This window comes from Orycteropus afer, unplaced genomic scaffold (assembly GCF_000298275.1).
Source record: "Orycteropus afer afer isolate SDZICR_OR568_19922 unplaced genomic scaffold, OryAfe1.0 scaffold00603, whole genome shotgun sequence".
Lineage (NCBI taxonomy): Eukaryota > Metazoa > Chordata > Mammalia > Tubulidentata > Orycteropodidae > Orycteropus > Orycteropus afer.
Window position 1 is genome coordinate 168132 of NW_006922190.1, and position 23398 is coordinate 191529.

The following is a 23398-nucleotide window of genomic DNA, read 5'->3' on the forward strand; positions in this document are numbered from 1 at the left end:
GTAGTGATACTGCCTCGGAAACCCAAGGAGGGGTCGCTATGAGTCGGGGCCGACTCAACGGCACATAACAACAACAACAACATAATTTTCTTAGAAAAATTACTATAAAAACAAACATGTTTTAAAAAGAGGCAGAATAACCAATGGTTGTTGTTGCTGTTGTTATGTGCCGTCGAGTCGGACCCGACTCACAGTGACCCCTGCTTGGGTTTCTGAGGCGGTATCACTGTGGAAGTAGATTGCTTAACCTTCCTTCTGAGGAGTGGCTGGTGGGTTTGAACCACCAGCCTTCTGGTTAGCAGTCAAGTGCCTTAGGCACTATGCTACCAGAGCACCTAACCAATGATTCGGAAACAAAAAAGAAAGATAATACAACTAAAACATTTGGAATTATAAATACCTTATTTTGTGTGTGCCATACAAAGCTGTACCTGAATTATGTATATATAGTTTAAAACTTTAAAGGAATAATAATCTTCAAAGAAGGAATTTCAGGCTACTTTTCTGAGCTACCTTGTAATAATAATCAGACCAGAACATGTAACCTGGTATTCTAAAAGGAAATACAAATAAGTAGTAGTAGCAAATTCCTTTCTGTTGCAATTAAAAATCAGCTGAGAAACCAATGAAAAATGTACTAGAAAAATAACTTAAACAACTCCAAACTCACTGCCATTGAGTCAATTCTGACTCATAGCAACCCCCAATGGGTTTCCAAGGCTGTATATCTTCACACAAGCAGTCTGCCTGATCTTTCTTCCATGGAGCAGCTGGTGGGTTTGAACCACCAACCTTATGGTTAGCAGCTGAATACATTAACCACTACACCACCAGAGTTCTTTTAAATAGGAGCTCTGGTACCATAGTGCCTAAGGCATTTGACTATTAATCAGAAGGCTAGAGGTTCAAACATACCAGCCACTCCTCAGAAGGAAGATTGGGCAATCTACTTCTGTAGAGATACTGCCTCAGAAACCCAAGGAGGAGTTGCTATGAGTCAGGATTGAATTGATGGCAGTGAGTTTTAAATAGCGTCAGTCAAATACTGTAAAAGACATTTAACTAGTGCCACCTACTGAGTCAGTCATGTAATTACAGGATTTCATTGCGCTGAAACACAGGTGTGATGGTTAAGGTTGTGTGTCAACTTGACTGAGCCATGATTCTCAGTGGTTTTGCAGCTATGTAATGATGTAATCATCCTTCATGATGTGATCATGTAATCAGCCAATCAGTTGTAAGGGGACTAACCTCAGGGTTATGGCCTGTATCCAATATATATGGACTTTCTGGCAAAGTATGCTCACTTGCTCTGGATCCTGCATGTGGCTCATCAACATGTGACTTCCAGTTCTTGGGATTTGTCAACCTCCAGAGGCTGTGAGCCAGCAGCTTGCTGCCTTACTACCTATTTTGGATTTGTCAGCCCTTGTAGATAAGTGAAGAGAAGTCAGCTTCGTATATGACCCACAGACTTGGGATTTGTCAGCCTCTACAACCAATTGGGCCATTTCCTTGAGATAAATCCCTCCCTCTTGCTCTATATAATTCAGGGGTTTTGCTTCTCTAGGAAACCTGGCCTAAGACACCGGGCTCCTGTTTCATTGTTTACATAACTATTACATTTTATATATATACACACACACATATTTTTTAAAATCAGGAATTAAGGGAATATGAAGAAGCTCTGATGGTGTAGTGGTTAAGGCATTTGGCTGCTAACCAAAAGGTTGGTGATTCAAACCCACAAGCCACTCAATGGAGGAAAGATGAAGAAAGATAGGGCAGTCTGCTTCCATAAAGATTTACAGCCCTGAGACCCAATGGGGGTCACTGTAAGTCAGAATTGACTCAATGGCAATGAGTTTGGTTTGGTTTGGTTTAGGGGACTATGTACAATTCATGCTTATCAAACTTATGCTTACAAGAATTCAGAAGGGACCAACAACTGCATTAAATATAGAGTAAGAATCTATGCTATGAGAGACTGAAATCTAACAAGCTGATTTTAATAGGGATATATGAACATGAGTGTTCTGGTTACTTAGTGCTGCTCCAACAAGAATATACCCACAAATGGGATGGCCTTAAGAAACAGGAGTTTATTCTCACAATTTGGAGGCTTTAAATGCAAGTTCAAAGTGCCAGGCTCTAGGCACTGGGTGAAAGCCCCTCAGCCTTGGGCTTTAGCTCTGCCTCCAGTTCCCGGCCCACTAAAGCTAGAGGCTTTTCTTCACTCAGACAGCTGCTAGCTGCTGATGCCAAGCCCAAGGTTGACAAGGAAAAAGGCACAGTCCCGATGTCACCAAAACACATGGCAGGCCATTAACTCAAGTCCACTGTAAGTCCCAAGGTCAGCAGAGTATGGCAGGCTGCTGAATAAACGACATGGCTACATGCAGGGTCCAAGTGTGCCATAAACTAAAGACATTCCCAAAGCTGCTGCTTATATACGGGAAGCAGACCACATACCCAAAGGCAGCTACTCAGCTGCTCACAGTAGATTCCACCATGGAGTTAGATGATTACCAGTCTCATCATGGGGAATATTACATCCAGCTGCCCAGCCACTCAAACAGGCCTAGTCAAGGTGACACAAAAACATAACCATCACAGTAAGTCATACTTCTATACTTCTATTCCTAAGCAAAACAAACACAGAAACACCACCTTCTCCAAAAAATACAAATACCTGTACCAGTATAAAGATGGGGAGACGAGGTTCAACAGCACATATGAAAAGAGCTGAAAATAACTTCAATATGAGGTAATGTGTTAACCAGATCCACAAAAACTGAAACATCTTCAGAGCGGAAAATGTAAGTAAAGAAATACGCTATGCTTAGAAACTGGAATGATTATTAATATTTAGCTTAAAGAAGACACATGGAAACCAGCTTTGACTCTCAGAAGGGTTGCTGTGAAGAAGCGGGATTAGAGGATTTGTGTGACTATAACAGACAGAACCAATTAAGGGGGTGACAGACTTACACTGTAAGGAGGAAATTTATACCCGTGTTGAGATAAAAATGCTTTTTTTTTTTTTTTTTGCATCATTAGAACAATATAAACAAGAAAGATGCCAGGTATAAAAAAATTCCCCATACTAGACAGATGATTGAATTAGATCAAGGGTTAGCAAACTATACCCCAAGGGCCATATCTGGCCTACCATTTATTTTAAAAAATAAAGCTTTACTGGAACACAGGCATGGTCATTCATTTATGTATTATCTATGGCTTTCATGTTACTACTGCAGAGTTGTATAACTGCCATGGAGACCGCACTGCCTTAAAGCTGAAAATACTTACTTTTACCAAAAATATTTCCTTTACAGAAAAAGTTTCTAACCTCTCCTTCCAATTCCTCCTTGCATGTCATTTTAGAGTTTTCAGGAAGCAATGACATGACTTTCTAAGCTTTGTCACAATCAGGAATTGACAAGAGTCTCAATTAAAAAATATTTTTTACCAGTTGATTCCAAAACTATGAGTTTTGGTACTTTAATTCTGTCACTTATTTATCTTTCACATCTCCTCCAAAAACTTAATAAATTGTTCTCAAATGAATTCAAGTGAGTTTTGATGTTTATAAATAATTGGGTATTATGTGGTACAATAAATGGCTTAGTGTGGCTCTCCTAGCCATGGTCTTTGTGATACCCATCAAATGACTGGGTAGAACTATGTAAATGTCAGGTGCTTTGTGGCCCTCCAAGGGGATTGGAAGCTTGTCAGCAATGTAAGTAAGGAACACAGCATCCTTGTAGGGATGCGACTGTGCAAATAATGTGTATGGAACCCTAATGTGAGGACTGGTCAGTTTTGCCATCTCACTAGGCTTAAAGTGAGCCATCCCAGAGGCAGAAATGGGGATCTCACTGCCATCAACAGAGTAGAGCTGGGGGACGAGGTCCGTGGACCTGAGATACCTGCACTGAGACAATGGTAGAGATGGTGGGAGAGAAACTGCAGCAGCCGGGGCTACAGAACCAAGAGAGCAGCATGAGACAGAATAGTGGGCTTCCTGGCCCACGGAGCAAGAAAGCTGAGTGCCCTCAGTCAGGAGGCTTGCTGGTCAGGCAGGAGGCTTGCTGGCAGAGTGGAGTGCCTCTCTGGGTAACAACCAGGAAACCTAAAAGAACTCTGTAACACTGGCCTGCATAGGGCTGAGGCCAGAGAGAAGCATGACTGTGGCATGGCTGAGAAAAAGCTGTTCTAACAGAACTGTATCCTAAATGTCCCTGAATCTCAGGTGTCACTTCCCTAATAAACCCCATACTTTTAAGTATTATTTGTGACTTTGTGTGGCCATTGCAATGAATTATCGAAACCCAGCAGAAAAGTCAAGAGTACTACTGGGAGGGACAGATGGTGTCACAATTGGTAAAAAGGTTGGAGGGTGGCAGGATGTCTGACCTCTGTGTCACAAGAATCAGCCCTGGGCTGATGCTGCCGATAGTGATTCTGTCTTCCCTTCATGAATTACAGAAGGTCAAATGGTGCCTCCCCCATGTCCTTTTTGCAGCATACCTTCAGGTCTCCTCATCTCTTTCAAAAAGTGCTTTATGATGCATATTAATAAAACTTAATAAACTGCATTAAAATTAATTCAAGTATGTGAGTTTTGATCCGTTTTTAAATAATTAGGCATACTTTGATACGCTGTAAAATCAAGGCTGTAACTGATAGAATAAACATAATCACATGCTGTAATTCCTTAAAACTCAGTATTTATAGTAATAATACAGTGAATTGGGTTATGATAAAGAAAAATACAGCATCAGAACTCCTTTTCTTTTTATAGTAGTATAAAGGGAACAGTATTCACCAGAAGAAGTTCAGATTTTACATTTGGTTTCACTCACTAACTTTGGTTAACTAATTTTTCCTTGCCTTTTTTAGAACGACATAAAGTCAGCTGCTAACAATTTGTCACCTTCCACCCTCCTTCACAGTAATGACCCTTCACCACTGCATGAGCCATTTCCTTTGCAGTGTGTGAGTACCTTACAATACAGTAATGTATTTATCAGGTCTCTGTGGGTCCTATGGGGAGAACTAGGACATCAAATTCAACATCTTCACCAATTACATTTTTTTTCTTTACTCAGCCATCATGATTCAGTAAAAGGTGTAAAATGAATTTTTTTTTTAATAAGAGTGAACATGCAATAATTTCATATCATATAGTATAAAAGTAGCACTGTCCAAAGGAATTATGATGGATGATATAGATACAAACGTTTTGCATCTGCGTTATCCAATAAGGTAGTCAATAGCCACATGTGGCTATGAAGTATTTTAAATGTAGCTAGTGAGACTAAGGAACTAAACTTTTAATTTTATTAAATTTTTATTAATTTAAATTTAAATAGCTATATGTAGCTAATAGCTACTGTTTTTGACAGCAGATTTAAGGAATATTTTTACAGCTCATTCTTTTAAGAATTTTATTAGTGCAGTGCAGTGAATTGCTCAATATGGCTCTTTGAGCCACAGTCCTCCAGTTTGTAATATATTGTAAATCCTAGCCTCTATGCCTGCTTAAGGAGCTCTGGTGGCACAGTGCCTAAAGCATTTGACTACTAACCAAAAGAATGGCAGTTCAAACCAGTGGCCACTCTGTGGAAGATGAGGCAATCTACTTCCATAAAATATACTACCTTAGAAACCCAATGAGGGTCGCAATTAGTCAGAATCGACTCAATGGCAGTGGGTTTGGGTTTCTTTTAATTTTATTTGTTGTTGTTGTTTATGCCTGTTTAGGGTGGAATATTTCTTGAGTCCTGCTTGCTGGAGAGTATGTGAATGATCTGGGAAAGTTCACTCTCCCTTCTTCCAAATCCTGCATTTGGTTTGTCATCATTTCACCCTTGGGCTTGAGACAGCTGCCAGTTGAGTGACCTGCTGATTTGGGTTCACCAGCCCCTGCAACCATGTGAGTGAGGGGAGTTTTCCAGACCTATACCTGAACCACAGATTTGGGACCTGTCAGCCTCCCAGCCTCCACCACTGCATGAGCCATTTCCTTTTCAGTGTGTGAGTTCTGTGAGACATTACAGTGAAATAAGGAACTCTACAACAGGAAGGAAAGTACTGAGGGGAGGAGGAGGAGGAACTGATTAGAGAAGAGGCAGTGGTACAGAAATCTGGATCACCTGGACATCTGGGACATCTTTAACTTCTGCCTCATAGGGACCAGCGTTGTGCTGATCCTTCTAAAAAGAATTATTCAAGCAGTGGGAAAAACGTATTATATTTATGTGGTGGTTATGTTTGTGTGTCAACTTGGCTGGGCCTGGTTGAGTGGCTGGACGGCTGGTGGTAGTTATTTCCCATGATGAGACTGGCAATCAACTCCATGGTGGAATCTACCACAAGCAGCTGAGTAGCTGCCTTTGGGATGTAGTCTGTTTCCTGTATATAAAGAGAAGCCTTGGGAATGGTCTTTAGCATATGGCATGCTTGAACCCTGCATGTAGCCATGTCATTGTTCAGCTGCCTGCCACGCTCTGCCGACCATGGGACTTACAATGAACTGAAGTTAATGGCCTGCCATATGGTTTGGTAACATCAGGACTGCGCCTTTCTACTTGTCAACCTTGGGCTTCTCAGCCTTAGTAGCCAGCAGCTATCTCAGTGAAGAAACGCCTCTAGCTCCAGTGGGACGGGAGCAGGAGGCAGAGCTGGACCCCGAGGTTGAGGGGCTTTCACCCAGCCCCTAGAGCCTTGCACTTTGAACTTGGACGTAAAGCCTCCAAATTGTGAGAGAATAAACTTCTATTTGTTAAGGCCATCCCATTTGTGGTATATTTCTTGTCAGAATGGCACTAGGTAACCAGAACAATTTACAAATCATGAAATCAAATAGATTTATGAAATACCAAAGGAAATACTACAGAAGTACTAGAAACTTACAGGTTATGAGAAGTATTACTTTAAGTGTGAGTGTACACATTGACATGTATTTTGAGAACAGCTACCATAAATTATTAAAATAGTCCTTATTCATTATTTAAACACACACACACACACACACACAAACACCCTAAACCAAAACCCAAAAAATGTAAGGATAACAAAAACACACTCCATATTCTTCTTCCCAGCAATTAACTATGGTTAACATTAGGTCAAGATCATTCTGGTCACTTTTCCATGTGTACTCCTCTCTAAGTGTTCAGAGAAAGAAGACTAAAAAGAAGTATAAAAAATGGGATTATACAATATATTTAACTTTAAATAACAAGTTTCCATTCAATTGTAATCAAATTTAATAAAAGAACATGAACAAACACTGAAAACTTTACAAACCGCTGGTATCTAAAGATGTATCAGTTCCTTAAAAAAAAACAAAACTCTCTAAAACTAAGAAAAAAAGAGAGTAATAAAAAGATTATGAAAACTTTAAGTTATTATATTCATTCTTTTTTTTTTTTTTTGGTGTTGAAGTTTTCTTTAAATTTTTATTGCGATTTGGGTGAAAGTTTACCTAGCAAATTCATTTTCCATACAGCAGTTAACACTTTATCTCATGACATTGCCTATAATTTCCCACAATATAACAGCTCTTCCCACTTCTTCCCCATAGTCACCTCTTCCCTGTGTCCTTCCCTCCTATGCACTCCTGCCCCCCGAGCTGTCTCCTTGTGTATACACAACCCTTCTATTCTCCCATGACTGATCTCTCCAACGAATGTATCTACTTAATGTAAATGTTCAGTTGTCTGGAAGCCACAGGAGTGGGTTCAATTCCAGACCGGCAGGGTAGCTAGAGGCCAAAGTCTCAGGAGTTTCACCAGGCTCTATTAGACCAGCAAACCTAGTCCTCATTTTTTTATATTATTATTATTTTGTATACTCATTCTTTTTAACTTGACTTTTCAATTTCTGGCAAAATGATCAACTCCCTGCTATGAAAGATAAGCAATTAGCATTCTTTGCTTCTACCTCTGATTTTTGTTAGTTATATTCTATTCTGTAACCATACTCACAGTTGCTTAGTCTAATATTTAATTGATTTAATTATCACCAACATTACTCTTTATCACACCTTCTGAGCTCTCTATTTTCAGTCTTGGTTATTTGGGTTTGTAGGTTTTTTTTTTCTCCAGGGGGGCTTAGATACAAGAATTTGTGGATTCTTCATTCAGTCTAAAAACATCCATGTGCTGCCCTTTACAGTAGGTTGTGTTTGGCTGGTGTAACATGCTTGCGTTTAGTATTCTCAGAACTGTAGAGACACTGTGGCACTGCCCTATGGCAGTGAACAATGCTATGGAAACATTCTTCCCCACTTTATATAATTGCCTAAAACTTCCTTCCTTTGACCTCAGTATTCAATAACTGGCTAGGAAATATGGCTCAGAATTGATCAGTCTGTTATTTTTTTTTTTTTCCTGGAACATGGTTATGTCCTTCTGACCTACAGATAAAACTCCTTATATATTAAAGAATTTTTTATACTCCAAGCCTACAATTCCTTACTTAAAATCCTTGGTACCAGATGTATTTTGAAATGCAGGACTTTATAGATAGTAGTAAAGGTAATATAATACACATACTGAGTATTATATAACACCTCCAGTGAGGTCAAACAGCATACCTATTCATTGATACCAATATCTTGTAGTGAAATGTATTAACATTTACACTAAATGGGATAAATAAAGATTACAAACAACCTCACATCATTTCAGGCCACTTCATGGCCCTGTGTGCCTGGAAATGTCAGTACTATAGTTGAGGATGTGGGCATGTGTGTGGGTGGATCCTGGCATTGCTATGGGAAACAAAGACCTAAATGCCTGTATGTTCAGTACTACAAGCAGGAAATGGGCTAGGGTGTCTGTGGATCCTGGCCCTGCAGGTGATGGAATGTGGCTAGTGTGTCGCTGGTTACCAGTATTATGGCAGAGAGACTATGGCTGAATCTGTTAAATGTTTGTTGGATTCTCTACCTAAAGCCCAACATCAATTCTTTCACTGGATCATCTGTCTGAATTTTGTATTAATTATCTCTTTCACTTTTATTTCATGGTCCATTATGTCATGGGACACATTATTCTCTGCATTCATTATCATCTTAAAGCCATTCCTTTTGTATCGGTTATTCAGTGCTCAACTAGGTCTATTACATTCAGATAGTTCTGTTACTCATCTTATTTTGGCCCTTGATTTCTTTCTGTAGCTTTAAAATTTCCTATTAATATCATTTTGTTATTTGGTCATTTCCCTTTGAATACTTGCATTGATGAATTCTTAAATTTCATTAAATATAATTTCTTTAGCACAAATATTCACATGGGTTCTGTCTTTATTCTTTCAATTATACTGTTATTCAAATGAGGTTTATCTTTATTTTGTTTGCACTTTTTTTTTCAGTAATAAATTGGTATAGTTGCCACTTTTTTCATTTTGTTATGCTTAATTAGCATGAGCAGCTCTCATACAGTATAGATGAATTCTCCATAGCATCCAACCTTCTATGACACTTATTTTTCCCCTCTGAGTTTCAAGCCTAAGTATTTTGCTTGGAGAGGGGGTAATTCCTCTGGATCTGTGCAGCTTTGTTGGGTCCATGAGTTTCTTGATGCACTAAAATTTTGTCAAGTACGTTGGACAAGGATCAAAATCCCATCGATCTCTGGCCTCAACTTAGCTTGAACCCTTGAAAATGATGAGGCCTAACAATTCTTCCTGATTCTGCTGAAATTCTGGGATACTGTGTGATGGTAGGTAGGTGTATTCTTTGATATTGTGTAAGGGTTTTACATACTTTGGACATGTTATCAGGAGGGACCAGTTCCTGCAGATGGACACTGCACTTGGTGAAGTGGAGGGTCAGAGAAAAAAAAGGCCCTCAGTGAGATGTACTGACATAGTGGCTGCAACAATAGGCTCAAACATAGCAATGATTATGAGGATGGCACAGGACCAGGTAGTGTTTCATTCTGTTCTGTTGTATACAGAGGAGCTCTGGTGGTGCAGTCCCTAAGGCATCCGAGTGCGAACCAGAAGGCTGAGGATTCAAACTCACCAGCCACTCTTGGAAGGAAGACTGGGCAATCTACTTCTGCAGAGATACTGCCTCAGAAATCTAAGGAGGGGTCACTATGAGTCGGGTTCAACTCAATCGCAGTGAGTTGGTATACAGAGTCACTATGAGTTGGAACTCACTTGATCTCACCTAACAACAAGGGTACTTATTCATTCTTCCAGTCTATTATCAAAATGAAAGTTATTTGATAAAAAAGCTCAGTCCCTGGTAAACTAACCTTCTTTCTCTGAATGACATCTGAAAGATGGTATTGCACCAGAATTTTCTTTTTCAACCTCTACTTTCTGAAGTTATGACATGAAGTTGTACCTAATCTTTAGTGTGGCTATTACTAGTGATTGTTTTTGAGGAGGTTGACTTTTTTTTTTTTTTTTTAAATAAAAAAAAAACTCCTTTCCATTAGGTTCATCACCATCTTTATCTAGAAGTATCTGGTTATGCTTTTAACTAAATAGGCAAAATATCAGAACTTTGGCAGATGTTAAGCAATGAGAAATCAAGAGAGATGGCCAGAATTTTAAATAAGTAACCTTCACATGAATCTCAAAAAACTAGTCAAATTTTTAGAACAAAATGATCAGCTCTTCTGTGGGGCTGTAACATTTATATGGAAATTTCATACCAAAAAAATTATTTTTTAACTTTTAGGTAAATTCCCTTTTAACTTCAGACCTCCTGTTTTGAATTGTGTTATTTTAATTATATTTTATACTCACAGGCCAAGGCTGAAGATCATTCAGTCCTTTTTCTAATTTTTCTGTATCTGGAAACTTTGTGGCTCCATCAGCATCTGCCATGAGGATATTTTTTCCTCGAGAACTGAATACACCCTGTTTTCAAAAATTACAAGTAAAAGAAATGTGCTTAAAAATAAGGCTTAAGTCAATGACAATTTAGTTTGCTCTGCTTTACTTAAAATACTTAAGAGTGGAATAACTAAAACCAAACCCACCGCCATCGAGTTGATTCCAACTCACAGAGACTCTATAGGACAGAGTACAAATGTCCCATAATTCCAAGGCTATAAATCTTTACAGAAGCACATTACCTCATCTTCTCCTACAGAGTGGCTGCTGAGTTCGAACTGCTAACGTTTGGTTAGCAGCAGAATGCTTTAACCACTATGCCAGCAGAGCTCCTTTAAGAGTGAAACATTAGGTATGAAATGGCAAATGGAGGCCAAAGTTCACTAAAAAGAAAATTCATCGATAAGATCTTCCCAAATGTGCCTATTATTTCATTTAAAAAATGATGTGAGGTCATACAACTAATACGTTGGAAAACAGGAAGGTAATAAAATAGATTTGGATAAATGAAAGATATTCTGCATCAAGAATGTTGTTGTTGTTATGTGCTGTCGAGTCGGACTCGACTCATAGCAACTCCTCCTTGGGTTTCTGAGGCAGTATCACTATGGAAGTAAATTGCCCCATCATCCTTCCGAGGAGGGCTGGTGGGTTTAAACTGCCAGCCTTCTGGTTAGCAGTCAAGTGCCTTAGCCACTATGCTACCAGAGCTCCCATACCATTAAGAATAGAAAAGTAAAATATCTACCATACAATATACTTAAATATGCACTGCATTATGTGTCATGGTGCTAAAAAGCCATGAGTCTTCTCAGCATAAAAAGAACATGTCTATTGACAGAGTAAACGAATCTTACAAGTAAACAAATACACAAACACATATCAGTGATGTGAAAAACATCCTAATATTACAAATATTTAGTATTCTTTTTGATAGAACCTAAAATTTTAAATTGATGTAGATTGAAGATATATGGACTGTCATTAAAATTTAGGAAGTATGGGTACATCCAAATACTATTTTGTCATTTGAGGCATTATGATGCCACTGGTAGTACAGCATGTTAAACCACTCAGCTGCTAAAGCAAAAGGTCCGCAGTTTGAATTCACTAGCCACTCTGCAGGAGAAAGATGAGGCAGTGTGCTTTCGTAAAGATTTACAGTATTAGAAACCCTATGGGGCTGTTCTACTCTGTCCCAGAGGGTCGCTATTAGTTGGAATTGACATGATAGCAGTGGGTTTGGACTTTGAATGCCACTCAATTTTTAACTGATGGATCTTTTGTGCAAATTATGGCTCTAGAGTAGGTATATATTTTACACAGAAATAAACTGCACATCAACTCTTAATTTCTATGGCATATTTGGGTGAATTCATTGTTTTTAAAGTGTAAATATATTTATTTACACTCATCTGTCAGTTTGTTGTACTGTGGTGGCCTGAGTGTTGCTGTGAGGCTGGAGGCTACGCCACCAGTATTTCAAATATCAGCAGGGTCACCCATGGTGGACAGGTTTCAGCAGAGCTTCCAGACTAAGACAGACTTGGAAGAAGGAAGAGGCCACCCACTTCTCAAAGAATTGGCCAGTGAAAACCTTACGAATAGCAGTGAAACACTGTCTACTACTGGAAGACTTTACGAAGAGCCCTGAAACACTGTCTGATATAATGCAGGAAGATGAGCCCCTCAGGTTAGAAGACACTCAAAATACCAAGAGGGAAGAGCTGCCTCCTCAAAGTAGAGCCGACCTTAATGATGTGGATGGAGTAAAAATTTTGGAACCTCCATTTGCTGATGTGGCATGACTCAAAATGAGAAGAAACAGCTGCACATACCCATTAATAGTCAAAACATGGAATGTACAAAATATGAATCTAGGAAAATTGGAAGTTGTCAAAAATGAAATGGAATGCAGCATTAGTGAGCTGAAAGTGACTGGTTTTGGCCATTCTGAATCAGTCAACCATATGATCTACTATGCCAGGAATGAAAAATTGAAGAGGAATGGCATGGCATTCATCATCACAAAGAGTGTTTCAAGATCTATCCTTAAGTACAATGCTGTCAGCCACACAATAATATATGCCTACAAGGAAGACCAGTCAATACTACTATTATTCAAATTTATGAACCAACCACCAAAGCCAAAGACAAGGAAATTGAAGATTTTTTTTTTTTTTTTAACCAATTTCAGCAGTCTGAACTGACCAAATATGTAATCAAGATGTGTTGATTACCACTGGTGACTGGAATGCAAAAGTTGAAAACAAAGAAGAATCACCAGTAGTTGGAAAACATGGCCTTGGTGACAGAAATAACAATGGAGATTGCCTGAGAGAATTTTGCAAGACCAATGACTTATTCATTGCAAATACCTTTTCTCAACAACATAAATTGCCGCTACACACGTGGACTTTGCCACATGGAGTACACAGGAATCAGATTGACTACATCTGTGGAAAGAGGCAATGGAGAAGCTCAGTATCTTTAGCCAAAACATGGCCAGGAGCTGACTGTGGAACAGACCATCAACTGCTCACATGCAAGTTCAACTTGAAGCTAAAGACAATTAAAAGTCCAGAAGAGCCAAAATATGACCTTGATTATATCCCTCCTGAATTTAGAGAAAAATTTAAAAAAAACAGATTTGATGCACTAAACACCAATGACCAAAAACCAGAGGAATTGTGGGATAACATCAAGAACATTACCCATAAAGAAAACAAAAGGTCATTAAAGACAGGAAAGGAAGAAAAGACCAAAATGGATGTCAGAAGAGACTCTGAAACTTGCCCTTGAACAGAGAGTAGGTAAAGCAAATGGAAGAAATGACAAGATAAAAGAGCTGAACAGAAGATTTCAAAGAGCACCTTGAGAAGACAAAGTCAACTATTAGAAAGAAATGTGCAAAGACCTGGAGTTAGAAAACCAAAAGGGAAGAACATACTCAAAATTTCTCAAGCTGAAAGAACTGGGGAAAAAATTCAAGCCTTGAATTGCAATACTGAAAGATTCTATTGGCAAAATATTGAATGATGCAGGAAACATCAAAAGAAGATGGAAGGGATACAGAGTCACTGTACTAAAAAGAATTGGTCTATGTTCACCCATTTCACGAGACAGCATATAATCAAGAACCAATGGTACTGAAGGATGAAGTCGAAGCTGCACTGAAGGGCTTGGCGAAGAACAAGGCTCAAGGAATTGACAGAATATACATTAAGATGTTTCAACAAATGGATGCTGTACTGGAGGCACTCACTTGGCTATACCAAGAAATATGGAAGACAGCTACCGGGCCATAACCGTACCCACTCCAAAGAAAGGTGATCCCACAGAATGTGGAAATTATCGAACAATATCATTACTATCACACACAAGTAAAATCTTGTTGAAGATAATTAAAAAATGGCTGCAGCAGTATATTGACAGAGAACTTTCAGAAACGCAAACTGGATTCAGAAGAGGACATGGAACTAAAAATACCATTGCTGATGCCAGATGGATCTTGGCTCAAAGCAAAGATTTTTACTTGCATTTTATTGACTATGCAATAAGCATTTCATTGTGTGGATCATAACAAATTATAAGTAACACTGAGAAGAATGGGCCAGAACACTTAATTGTGCTCATGATGAACCTATACATAGACCAGGAGGCTGTTGTTCGAACAGAACAAGGGGATACTGGATGGCTGAAAATCAAGCAGGGAGTGCATCAGGGTTGTGTCTTTTCATCATACTTACTACAATAAATGGTGAAAAGACTGAAGTTGTCACAGATTTCGTATTACTTGGTTCCACAGTCAACACCAACGGAAGCAGCAGTCAAGACATCAGATGACGTATCGCACTGGGTAAATCTGCTGCAAAAGACCTCTTTCAAGTGCTGAAGAGCAAAGATGGCTTTTTGAAGACTAAGGCGTGCCCAACCCAAGCCATGGTATTTTCATTTGCCTCATATGCATGTGAGAGCTGGATAATGAATAAGGAAGACTGAAGAAGAGTTGATGCTTTTGAGTTGTGTAGGTGAAGAATACTGAAAGTACCATGGACTGCCAAAAGAAGAGTTGATGCTTTTGAGTTGTGTAGGCGAAGAATACTGAAAGTACCATGGACTGCCAAAAGAACCAACAAATCTGTCCTGGAGAAAATGCAGCCAGAATGATTCCTGGAAGCAAGAATGCTCAGACTTTGTCTGACATACTTTGGTAATGTTGTCAGAAAGGACCATTCCCTAGAGAAGGATATAATGCTTGGTAAAGTGGAAGGTCAACAAAAAAAGGAAAGGCCCTCAACGAGATGGACTGACACAGTGGCTGCAATGATGGGCTCAGGTATAGCAAGTATTGTGAGGTTGGCACAGGACTATGCAGTTTTTCTTTCTGTTGTACATAGAGTCTGATAACATGTAACAGTATAAACATAGGTAAGACTCATACAAATGTCGACAGAAATCTGATAATTTATTCTGTGAGGTAACAAGCCCAGTAATTAGTGTCTATGATGCCTTTTTTTTTTTTTTTTAAACCATAGCCATTAGAATATGGGGAATAAAGTAGAATTATCAAAAAACCAAAATATCCAAACAACCTACATGGAATTTTAGAAAAGAGAAAATACTACTACAAGGTACAAAACCTAGAGCTACTAGTTTGAAATAAGAAAAAAAAAAATCAATAAATGTCTAAGCATTAAATGACACATGAGGATAGACTGTGGGTTAATGTTTATGATTACTGGAAAACTGTCTTTAGCCTTCAGACTTGTTTAAGCCTCCCACCTTAAGGTGAAAAAAGGGCTTCTTTCGCACTTACTGCTCTTCTATGATTCCATCTGTGACCTTGACTTCATTGCCAAATTTCTTGAAATGGAAGGACTAACCTTCCATTTCTCATCTACTCATAGTTTATCCCCTCTGACTGCTCTTTCTGTGATTTTATTTCCTTCTCACATATTTCATTTCCCTAAGGCTTGGCTCCTAGGTCCCATCTTTTTCTCCACTCACTTTATTGCCAATTCAAACTAAATTTATGGCTTCAACTATCATGTGCTGAAATGGATAACTCAAAAATTTTACTTTCATTCTCTCTCAAGCTATTCAGGCTACCATTACCTGGTATCTCAAACTCAATATGGTACAAACTCAACTAAGTATATATTCCCTCTTTAACCAGCTCTCCTTTGTGTTTTGTTCCTTCCATTAATGGTACCAGTGACCCAGGCCACTGGTATTCCTTCTCCCTTTCATCACTAGATCTATTTCTACCTCATCTTTTCTTTTTTTCTTCCTATTTCTTTTTATACAGTCCTATAGTTTTCCTTTTATTAGATCCAACAGACTTACAAAATACTCTATAAAATTGCTATAAATGTTTCTAAAAGCTTACTGTCAATTTTCATAGCAAATCTCACTATGCATTATATGTATCAGATAGCTTGTGAACTGGCACCGTTCTGTGAACACTTTGAAAAGCACCACTCTGTACACAGTGGTGTGCTCTAACTCACTTTTAAATATCTTCCACATTTTTCCCCTTTTTTTTCTATTTTCTACTATTTGCTACTATCATAATCCAAGTAAATAATTATCATACTTTACCCATACTACACTGGTTATTGGCTGATTAATTTTCCTGCTGTGTCATTTTGTCAGTGCAGAGTTTAGCAGCCCCAGCCTAAATCCTATAACCTAAACCTCTACCCCTGCAGCCCTATCTCTAACATCAGGCCACATGTACCCACTAGTAGTGCCCTCATTGTAGCATGTTCTCACACACCTGTGTAGCTTTGTTCATGTTCCTCTTTTGTCAACTCCTACAACTTTTGCTTGGATAATTCTTAATTATCCTTGAAGACTCAGTTCATAATTTACCTCTTTAAGTCTTCCCTGATCCTTCCAGGCTGAGCTAATATTTTGCATATGCTTTTCTTAAAGCATCAACACCACCATACAGTAATTGTTTTCTAGTCTGTCTCCCCTACTAAATTGTGACATCCTCAAGGATAGGATGTATGTCTTTCATTTTGGTATCTTTATTAATGTATTTGTCATGGGCAATAACCAACACTCACTGGTTTAATTTGTTATAGTGTGGTGGCTTGTGTATTACTGAGATGCTGGAAACTAGGCCACTAGTATTTTAAATACCAGCAGGTTCACCCTTGGTGGACAGGTTTCAGCACAGCTTCCAGAGTAAGACAGACTCAGAAAGAAGACCTGGTGATCTTCTTCTGGAAAAAATCGGCCAGTGAAAACCTTGGATAGCAGTTAGAACAGTTTGATATACTTCTGAAAGATAAGCCACTCAGGTTGGAGGTCACTTAAAACACTACTGGGGAAGAGCTGCCTCCTCAGAGTAGGGTTGACCTTGATGATATAGAAAGAGTAAAGCTTTTAGACCTTCATTTGATGATGTGGCACTACTCAAAATGAGAAAAAACATCTGCTGCAATGATAATTGGAACACAGAATGTACAAAGTATGAATAGGAAAAATGGTAGTTAAAACTGAAATGGAATGCATAAAGATAGATATCCTAGGAATTAGTGAACTAAAATAAAATGGACTAGTATTGGCCATTTTGAATTTTTGGTAATTACTGTCTTCTACACTGGAAATGACAAATTGAAGAGGAATGGTGTTGTATTTGCTGTCCACAAGAACATTTCAAGATCTATTATGAAGTATGATGCTATCAGTGATATAACATTCATATGTTTATAAGGAAGATCAGTTAATACGATTATTATAAATTTACTTACCAAACATCAATGCCAAAGATGAAGAAATGGAAGATTTTTACCAACATCTGCTGTCAGAAATTGATCAAATATGCAATCAAGATGCATTGATAATTATTTAGTAATTAGAATGTGAAAGCAGGAAACAGAAGGATTGGTCAATGAAAAATATGGTCTTGGTGACTAAAACACAGGAGACAACATGACATAATTTTAAAGACCAATGACTTATTTACTACAAATACCTTTTGCATCAACATAAATGGCAACTATACATGTGGACCTCATCAGATGGAATACACAGGAATCAAATCAACTACATCTATGAAAAGAGATGATAGAGAAGCTCAATATGATCAGTCAGTATAAGGCCAGGAGCTAACTGCAGAATAAACCATCAATAACTGCTCACATGCAAGTGCAAGTTAAAGCTGAAACAAATTAAAACAAGTGCATGAAAGCCAAAATATGACCCTGACTATGTCATACTTTAATTTAGAGACCATCCCAAGAATAGATTTGATGCACTGAACACTGATGACCATAGACCATATGAGTTGTAGGATAACATCAAGGATATCATATAAGAAGAAAACAAAGTCATTAAAAAGACAGGAAAGAAAGAAAAAACCAAAATGGATGTCAGAAGAGACTATGAAACTTGCTCTTGAGTGTAAAGTAGCTGAAGTGTATAGATGAAATGATGAAGTACAAAGCCATGAACAGAAAATTTCAAAGGGCAGCTCAAGAAGATAAAGTATTATAATGAAATGTGTAAAGACCTGGAATTGGAAAATCAAAAGTGAAGAACACACTCAGTATTTCTCAAGCTTAAATAACTGAAGAAAAAAAATTAACCCTTGAGCTACAATACGGAAAGATTCTATGGGCAAGATGGTAAATAACGGAGAAGGCATCAAAAGAATATGGAAGAAACACACAGAGTCACAGTATCAGAAAGAACTGTTTGGAGTTTGTTTTGATTATCTAGGGCCACTCTAACAGAAGATACCACAAATGAGATAGCTTTAAGAAACAGTTTATTCTCTTACAGTTTGGAGGCTTTAAGACCAGGTTCAAAGTGCCAGGTCTAGGGGCTGGGTGAAAGCCCCTCAACCTTAGGATTTAGCTCTACCTCTGGCTCCCAGCCCACTGAAGCCAGAAGCTTTCTTCATTCAGGCAGCTACTGGCTGCTGAGACTGACAAACCCAAGGTTGACAAGTAAAAAGGCACAGTCCCGATGTTACCAAACCACATGGAAGGCCATTGAGTCAAGTCCACTGAAAGTCCCAAGGTCAGCACAGCATGGCAGGCTGCTGAATGACGACTTGGTTACATGCAGGGTTCAAGCATGCTGTAAGGCTAGAAACCAATCCCAAAGCTTCTCTTTATATGCGGGAAGCAGACCATATCCCTAAAGCAGCTACTCAGCTGCTCGTGGCAGATTCCACCATGGAGCTGATTGACAGTCTCATCATGGGGAATAACTATCTCCAGCTAGCAAGCCACTCAACCAGGCCCAGCCAAGTTGAAAAGAACCAGTGTTCAACACTACCAGTGTTCAACAATTTCAGGATGTAGCATATGATGAAGCACCAATGATAATGAAGGAAGACATTCAAGCTGCACTGAAGGCACTGACGAAAAACAAGGCTCCAAAAACTGAAGATACAACAGTTCAGATGTATCAGCAAATGGATGTAACTCTGGAAGCTCTCACCTGTCTAAGCCAAGAAATTTGAAAGATAGCTACATGGCCAACTGGCTAGAAGAGATCCTTATTTGCGCTTATTGCAAAGGGTGATGAGCCAACAGAATATGGAAATTATTGAATATCATTAATATCACATACAAGTAAAATTTTGCTGAAGATAATTCATAAATGGTTGCAGCAGTGTATCAACAGGGAACTGCCAGAAAGTCAAGCCAGATTCAGAAGAGGATGTGAAACAAGGAGTATCATTGCTGATATCAGATGGCTCTTGGCTAAAAGCAGGGAATACTAGAAAGATGTTTACATGTATTTTATTGACAATCCAAAGGCATTAGACTTTTTGAATCATAACAAACTACAGGTACACTGTGAAGAATGGAAATTCCAGAACCCTTATTTGGGCTCATGTGAAACCTGTATATAGACCAAGAGGTAGTTGTTCAAACAGAACAAAGGGATACTGCATGGTTTAACATAAGGAAATGTGTTTAAGGGTTGTAACCTTTCACCATACTTATTCAATCTGCATGCTGAGCAAATAATCTGAGAAGCTGCGCTAAATGAAGAAATGTGGCATCGGGATAGGAGGAAGACTCATTAACAACCTATAACATGTAGATGAGACAACCTTGCTTGCTGAAAGTCAAGATGACTTGAAGTACCTATTGATGAAAATCAAAGACTACAGCCTTCACTATGGATTACACCTCAACATAAAGAAAACTAAAATCCTCACAACTGGACCAATAAACAACATCCTGATAAATGAAGAAAAAATTGTTAAGATTTCTTTTTACTTAGATCCACAATCAATGCCTATTGAAGCAGCAGTAAAGAAATCAAAGACATATTGCATTGGGGAAATCTGGTACAAAAGACCTCTTTAAAGTGTTAAAACTAAAGATGTCACTTTGAGGGCTAAGGAGCACCTGACCCATGCCATGGTACTTTCAATTGCCTTATGTGCATGCAAAAGCTAGACAATGAATAAGATCAAAGAGGAACTAATGTCTTTGAATTATGGTGTTGGTGAGGAAATTAAATATACCACAGACTGCCAGAGGAACAAACAAGTCTATTTTGGAAGGAGAGCCAGAATATTTCTTGTAGGTGAGGATGGTGAGACCTCATGTCGTGTACTTTGGATGTGTTATCAGGAGGGACTAGTCACTGGAGAAACATCATGCTTGGTAAAGTGGAGAGTCAGCACAAAAGAGGAAGATCTTCAAGGAGATGGACTGACACAGTGACTCCAACAATGGGCTCAATCATAGCAGTGACTGTGAGGACTGTGCAGGACCAGGCAGTGTTTTGTTCCATTGTACACAGGGTCACCAAGAGTCAGAAGTGACTCAACGGCACCTAAGAACAACATATATAATAGACACTCACATGATAACTAAATAAACAAATGGATGGATTTAAGGCCCTTCACGTATCCTGTGACCCAGTCAGAGTAAAGTCACTGTTCCTAGTATACATTCCAATATAAAGACAACATATGACTATCTTTTCCTGTTTGCTGACTGGCATGTTCCTCTCTCAAGTCTTTCTCCACAGATTTTAAAGTAACCCAATCCAAATCTTGACTCTACCTCTATCCATGACCTTGAATAGGTTACCTATCTATTCTTCATGTCTGCAATCAAAATAATAGCTCTTCATTCATTAGAGATTGTAAGGACTGAATGTGGTAATTATGTTGAAGTGGTTCATCTGCTGTCTTGCTCAATATAAGCAATCAGGAAGTGGAAGCCAATGTTCACTGAAGTTGGGAGCCTGTCTACAATGACACACCCTTTTTGAGATCTTTGCTATTTTACCAATATCTATTTAGTCCCTCTTCCTAACAATATAACATTTATTTGGTTGGGAATGAAAATAGGAGAAAAAACATTTCTCATTTCTTCCTTGGGAATGGGGATGCCCACGTGACAGTGTTGTGACCAATGAGATAAAAGTAAGTTAGTGGTTGGAACTTCTGGGGAAGCTTCTTAAAAGAGAGCACACCAGCTATGCATCTTTTGCCCTCTACCCTTCCCCATCCAGTCTGGATTGTGGAGGTAGTGCTGCAGAAATCACGTTGTGTGCATGAGAAAGAGGGAGTGCAAAGTCTGGAACCTAGGCTTTGCTGATCCCTTAAAGTTGCTGAACAAGCCCTAGCCTGCCTACCTCTGAATTGTGCTTCATAGGGGAAAAAAATACATCTCTAAGTCATGTAAAGCTTATTTGGGTTTTCTTTAACATTCAGCAAATCTTGCCTCCTACATGGATATACCTTACCTAAAAAGAACCTCTTTCTTGGAATTTTTAGCACTTTATCTGTACTTTTCTCCTAAGTACAATCACTTTCTTCCTTACTTATGCCCATGCTTATCTTTTCCATTAGACTGTGAATTTCATCAGGGCTGACCCATGTCAGTTTCATCTTAGTTTATAATACCATGCTTAGCAGAATGCCTTCACATTGGAAAAACCTAATAAACAAAAGTATTTTGTAAACTGCAAAAAAAAAAAAAAAAACCCACATGATCCTATCACTTGATGTCTGAAAATCAAAGATACAGAGGTAGAAGGTAACATTTTAAACATTTGATTAAGATAAACAAATATATTTTACTGAATAATTTAGTACATTATAGACACAGCATGATACTTGCACAACTAAGATATACATACATACATATACAAATAAATATATACATATATGTTGTTGTTATGTGCCATCAAGTCAGACCTGACTCATAGCGACCCCTCCTTGGGTTTCCAAGGCAGTATGATTGCCCCATCTTTATATATATAAAATTAGGAGCTCTGGTAGCGTAGTGCCTAAGGCACTTGACTGCTAACCAGAAGGCTGGCGGTTCAAACCCATTGGCCACTGCTTGGAAGGAAAATGGGGCAATCTACTTCTGTAGTGATACTGCCTCAGAAACCCAAGGAGGGGTCGCTATGAGTCGGGTCTGACTTGACGGCACATAATAACAACAACATATATAAAATTATTATTAAATGTGTTTCTAATAACTTGAAATGCTGGTAGTTAACTAGCTAACCATAGGATATACATGTTATTACAGTCTGCAAAATAGGTTATTCAAACTGCCTTTATATTTTAGATAAAAATGTTGAAAATATATATTACCATCCTAATAGCTCCACCTTTCCCACGATTCTTCACCAGTGTTATCACTCGTACTTTGTCACTTCCATATTTCTGGCAATATTTAAAGGCTACCTGTAAATTAAAATCAGAATAAAGTTAATTGTTTTCCAAGATAGTTATATAAACTGGGCTTATTTTGCCCAACAGCTGTTATTCCAGTTCGTTCCTTCCTGTGACTAGATTATACCCATTCCACATTATCTGTGACCCGGAGGATTTACAGAATTCGCGACGTAGATTTGACAGTGATCCACTATGTTGAAGCCACAATTCAACTTTCTACAGAACTACCAAAACAGACCCATCTTCTTTCCCTGACTCCTCTACCTAAATTACCAAGCTACTAGAAAAAAATACATGTAATTGCTGACCAACACAAAGTTTGTGATCTGAGTCCAGTGATACTTAATAACATGTTTAGTTGTCTGGCCAGCAACCTACCTTCCTCCCCACAGAGACTGTTTGTATCCTGGGCCATTTCTCCCCAACCTTCTCACTCAAACCTCTCTCTCAGCAGATACCACCCATGTCCTTCTCTTCTGAATCTTCAATCTTTTCCTCCAGGCAAGCTCCTCAGTCTCAAACCTGCTCAAGCCTCCAGCATGTAAAAAGCTTTCCTTAGTCTTCACTATTATCTTAAGTAACTGCCATTATTCTTTGATTTATAATCAAAATTGTCTAACAGTAATCCATACTTGCTCCCTACGTTTCTCTATACCTATCTGTTCGGGAGCTCTGGTAGCATAGTGGCTAAGACACTTGCCTGCTAACCAGACGGCTGGCGGTTCAAACCCACCAGCCACCCCTCGGAAGGAAGGTTGGGCAATCCTACTTCCGTAGTGATACTGCCTCGGAAACCCAAGGAGGGGTCGCTATGAGTCGGGTTTGACTCGACGGCACATA

The 23398-nt window shown here is 38.7% G+C and overlaps 1 protein-coding gene across 1 annotated transcript in view; it reads right to left on the reverse strand.

The window, feature by feature from the left end:
• The window catches only part of ALG5 (ALG5 dolichyl-phosphate beta-glucosyltransferase), a 105124-nt gene that overhangs the window by 56515 nt on the left and 25211 nt on the right, over positions 1-23398 (reverse strand). The window contains exons 5-6 of the mRNA XM_007956293.2: positions 22475-22567; positions 10780-10893 (exon numbers count right to left, since the gene is read on the reverse strand). Coding sequence (XP_007954484.1) covers positions 10780-10893; positions 22475-22567 — 207 coding nt within the window. The remainder of the gene's footprint in view (positions 1-10779; positions 10894-22474; positions 22568-23398) is intronic.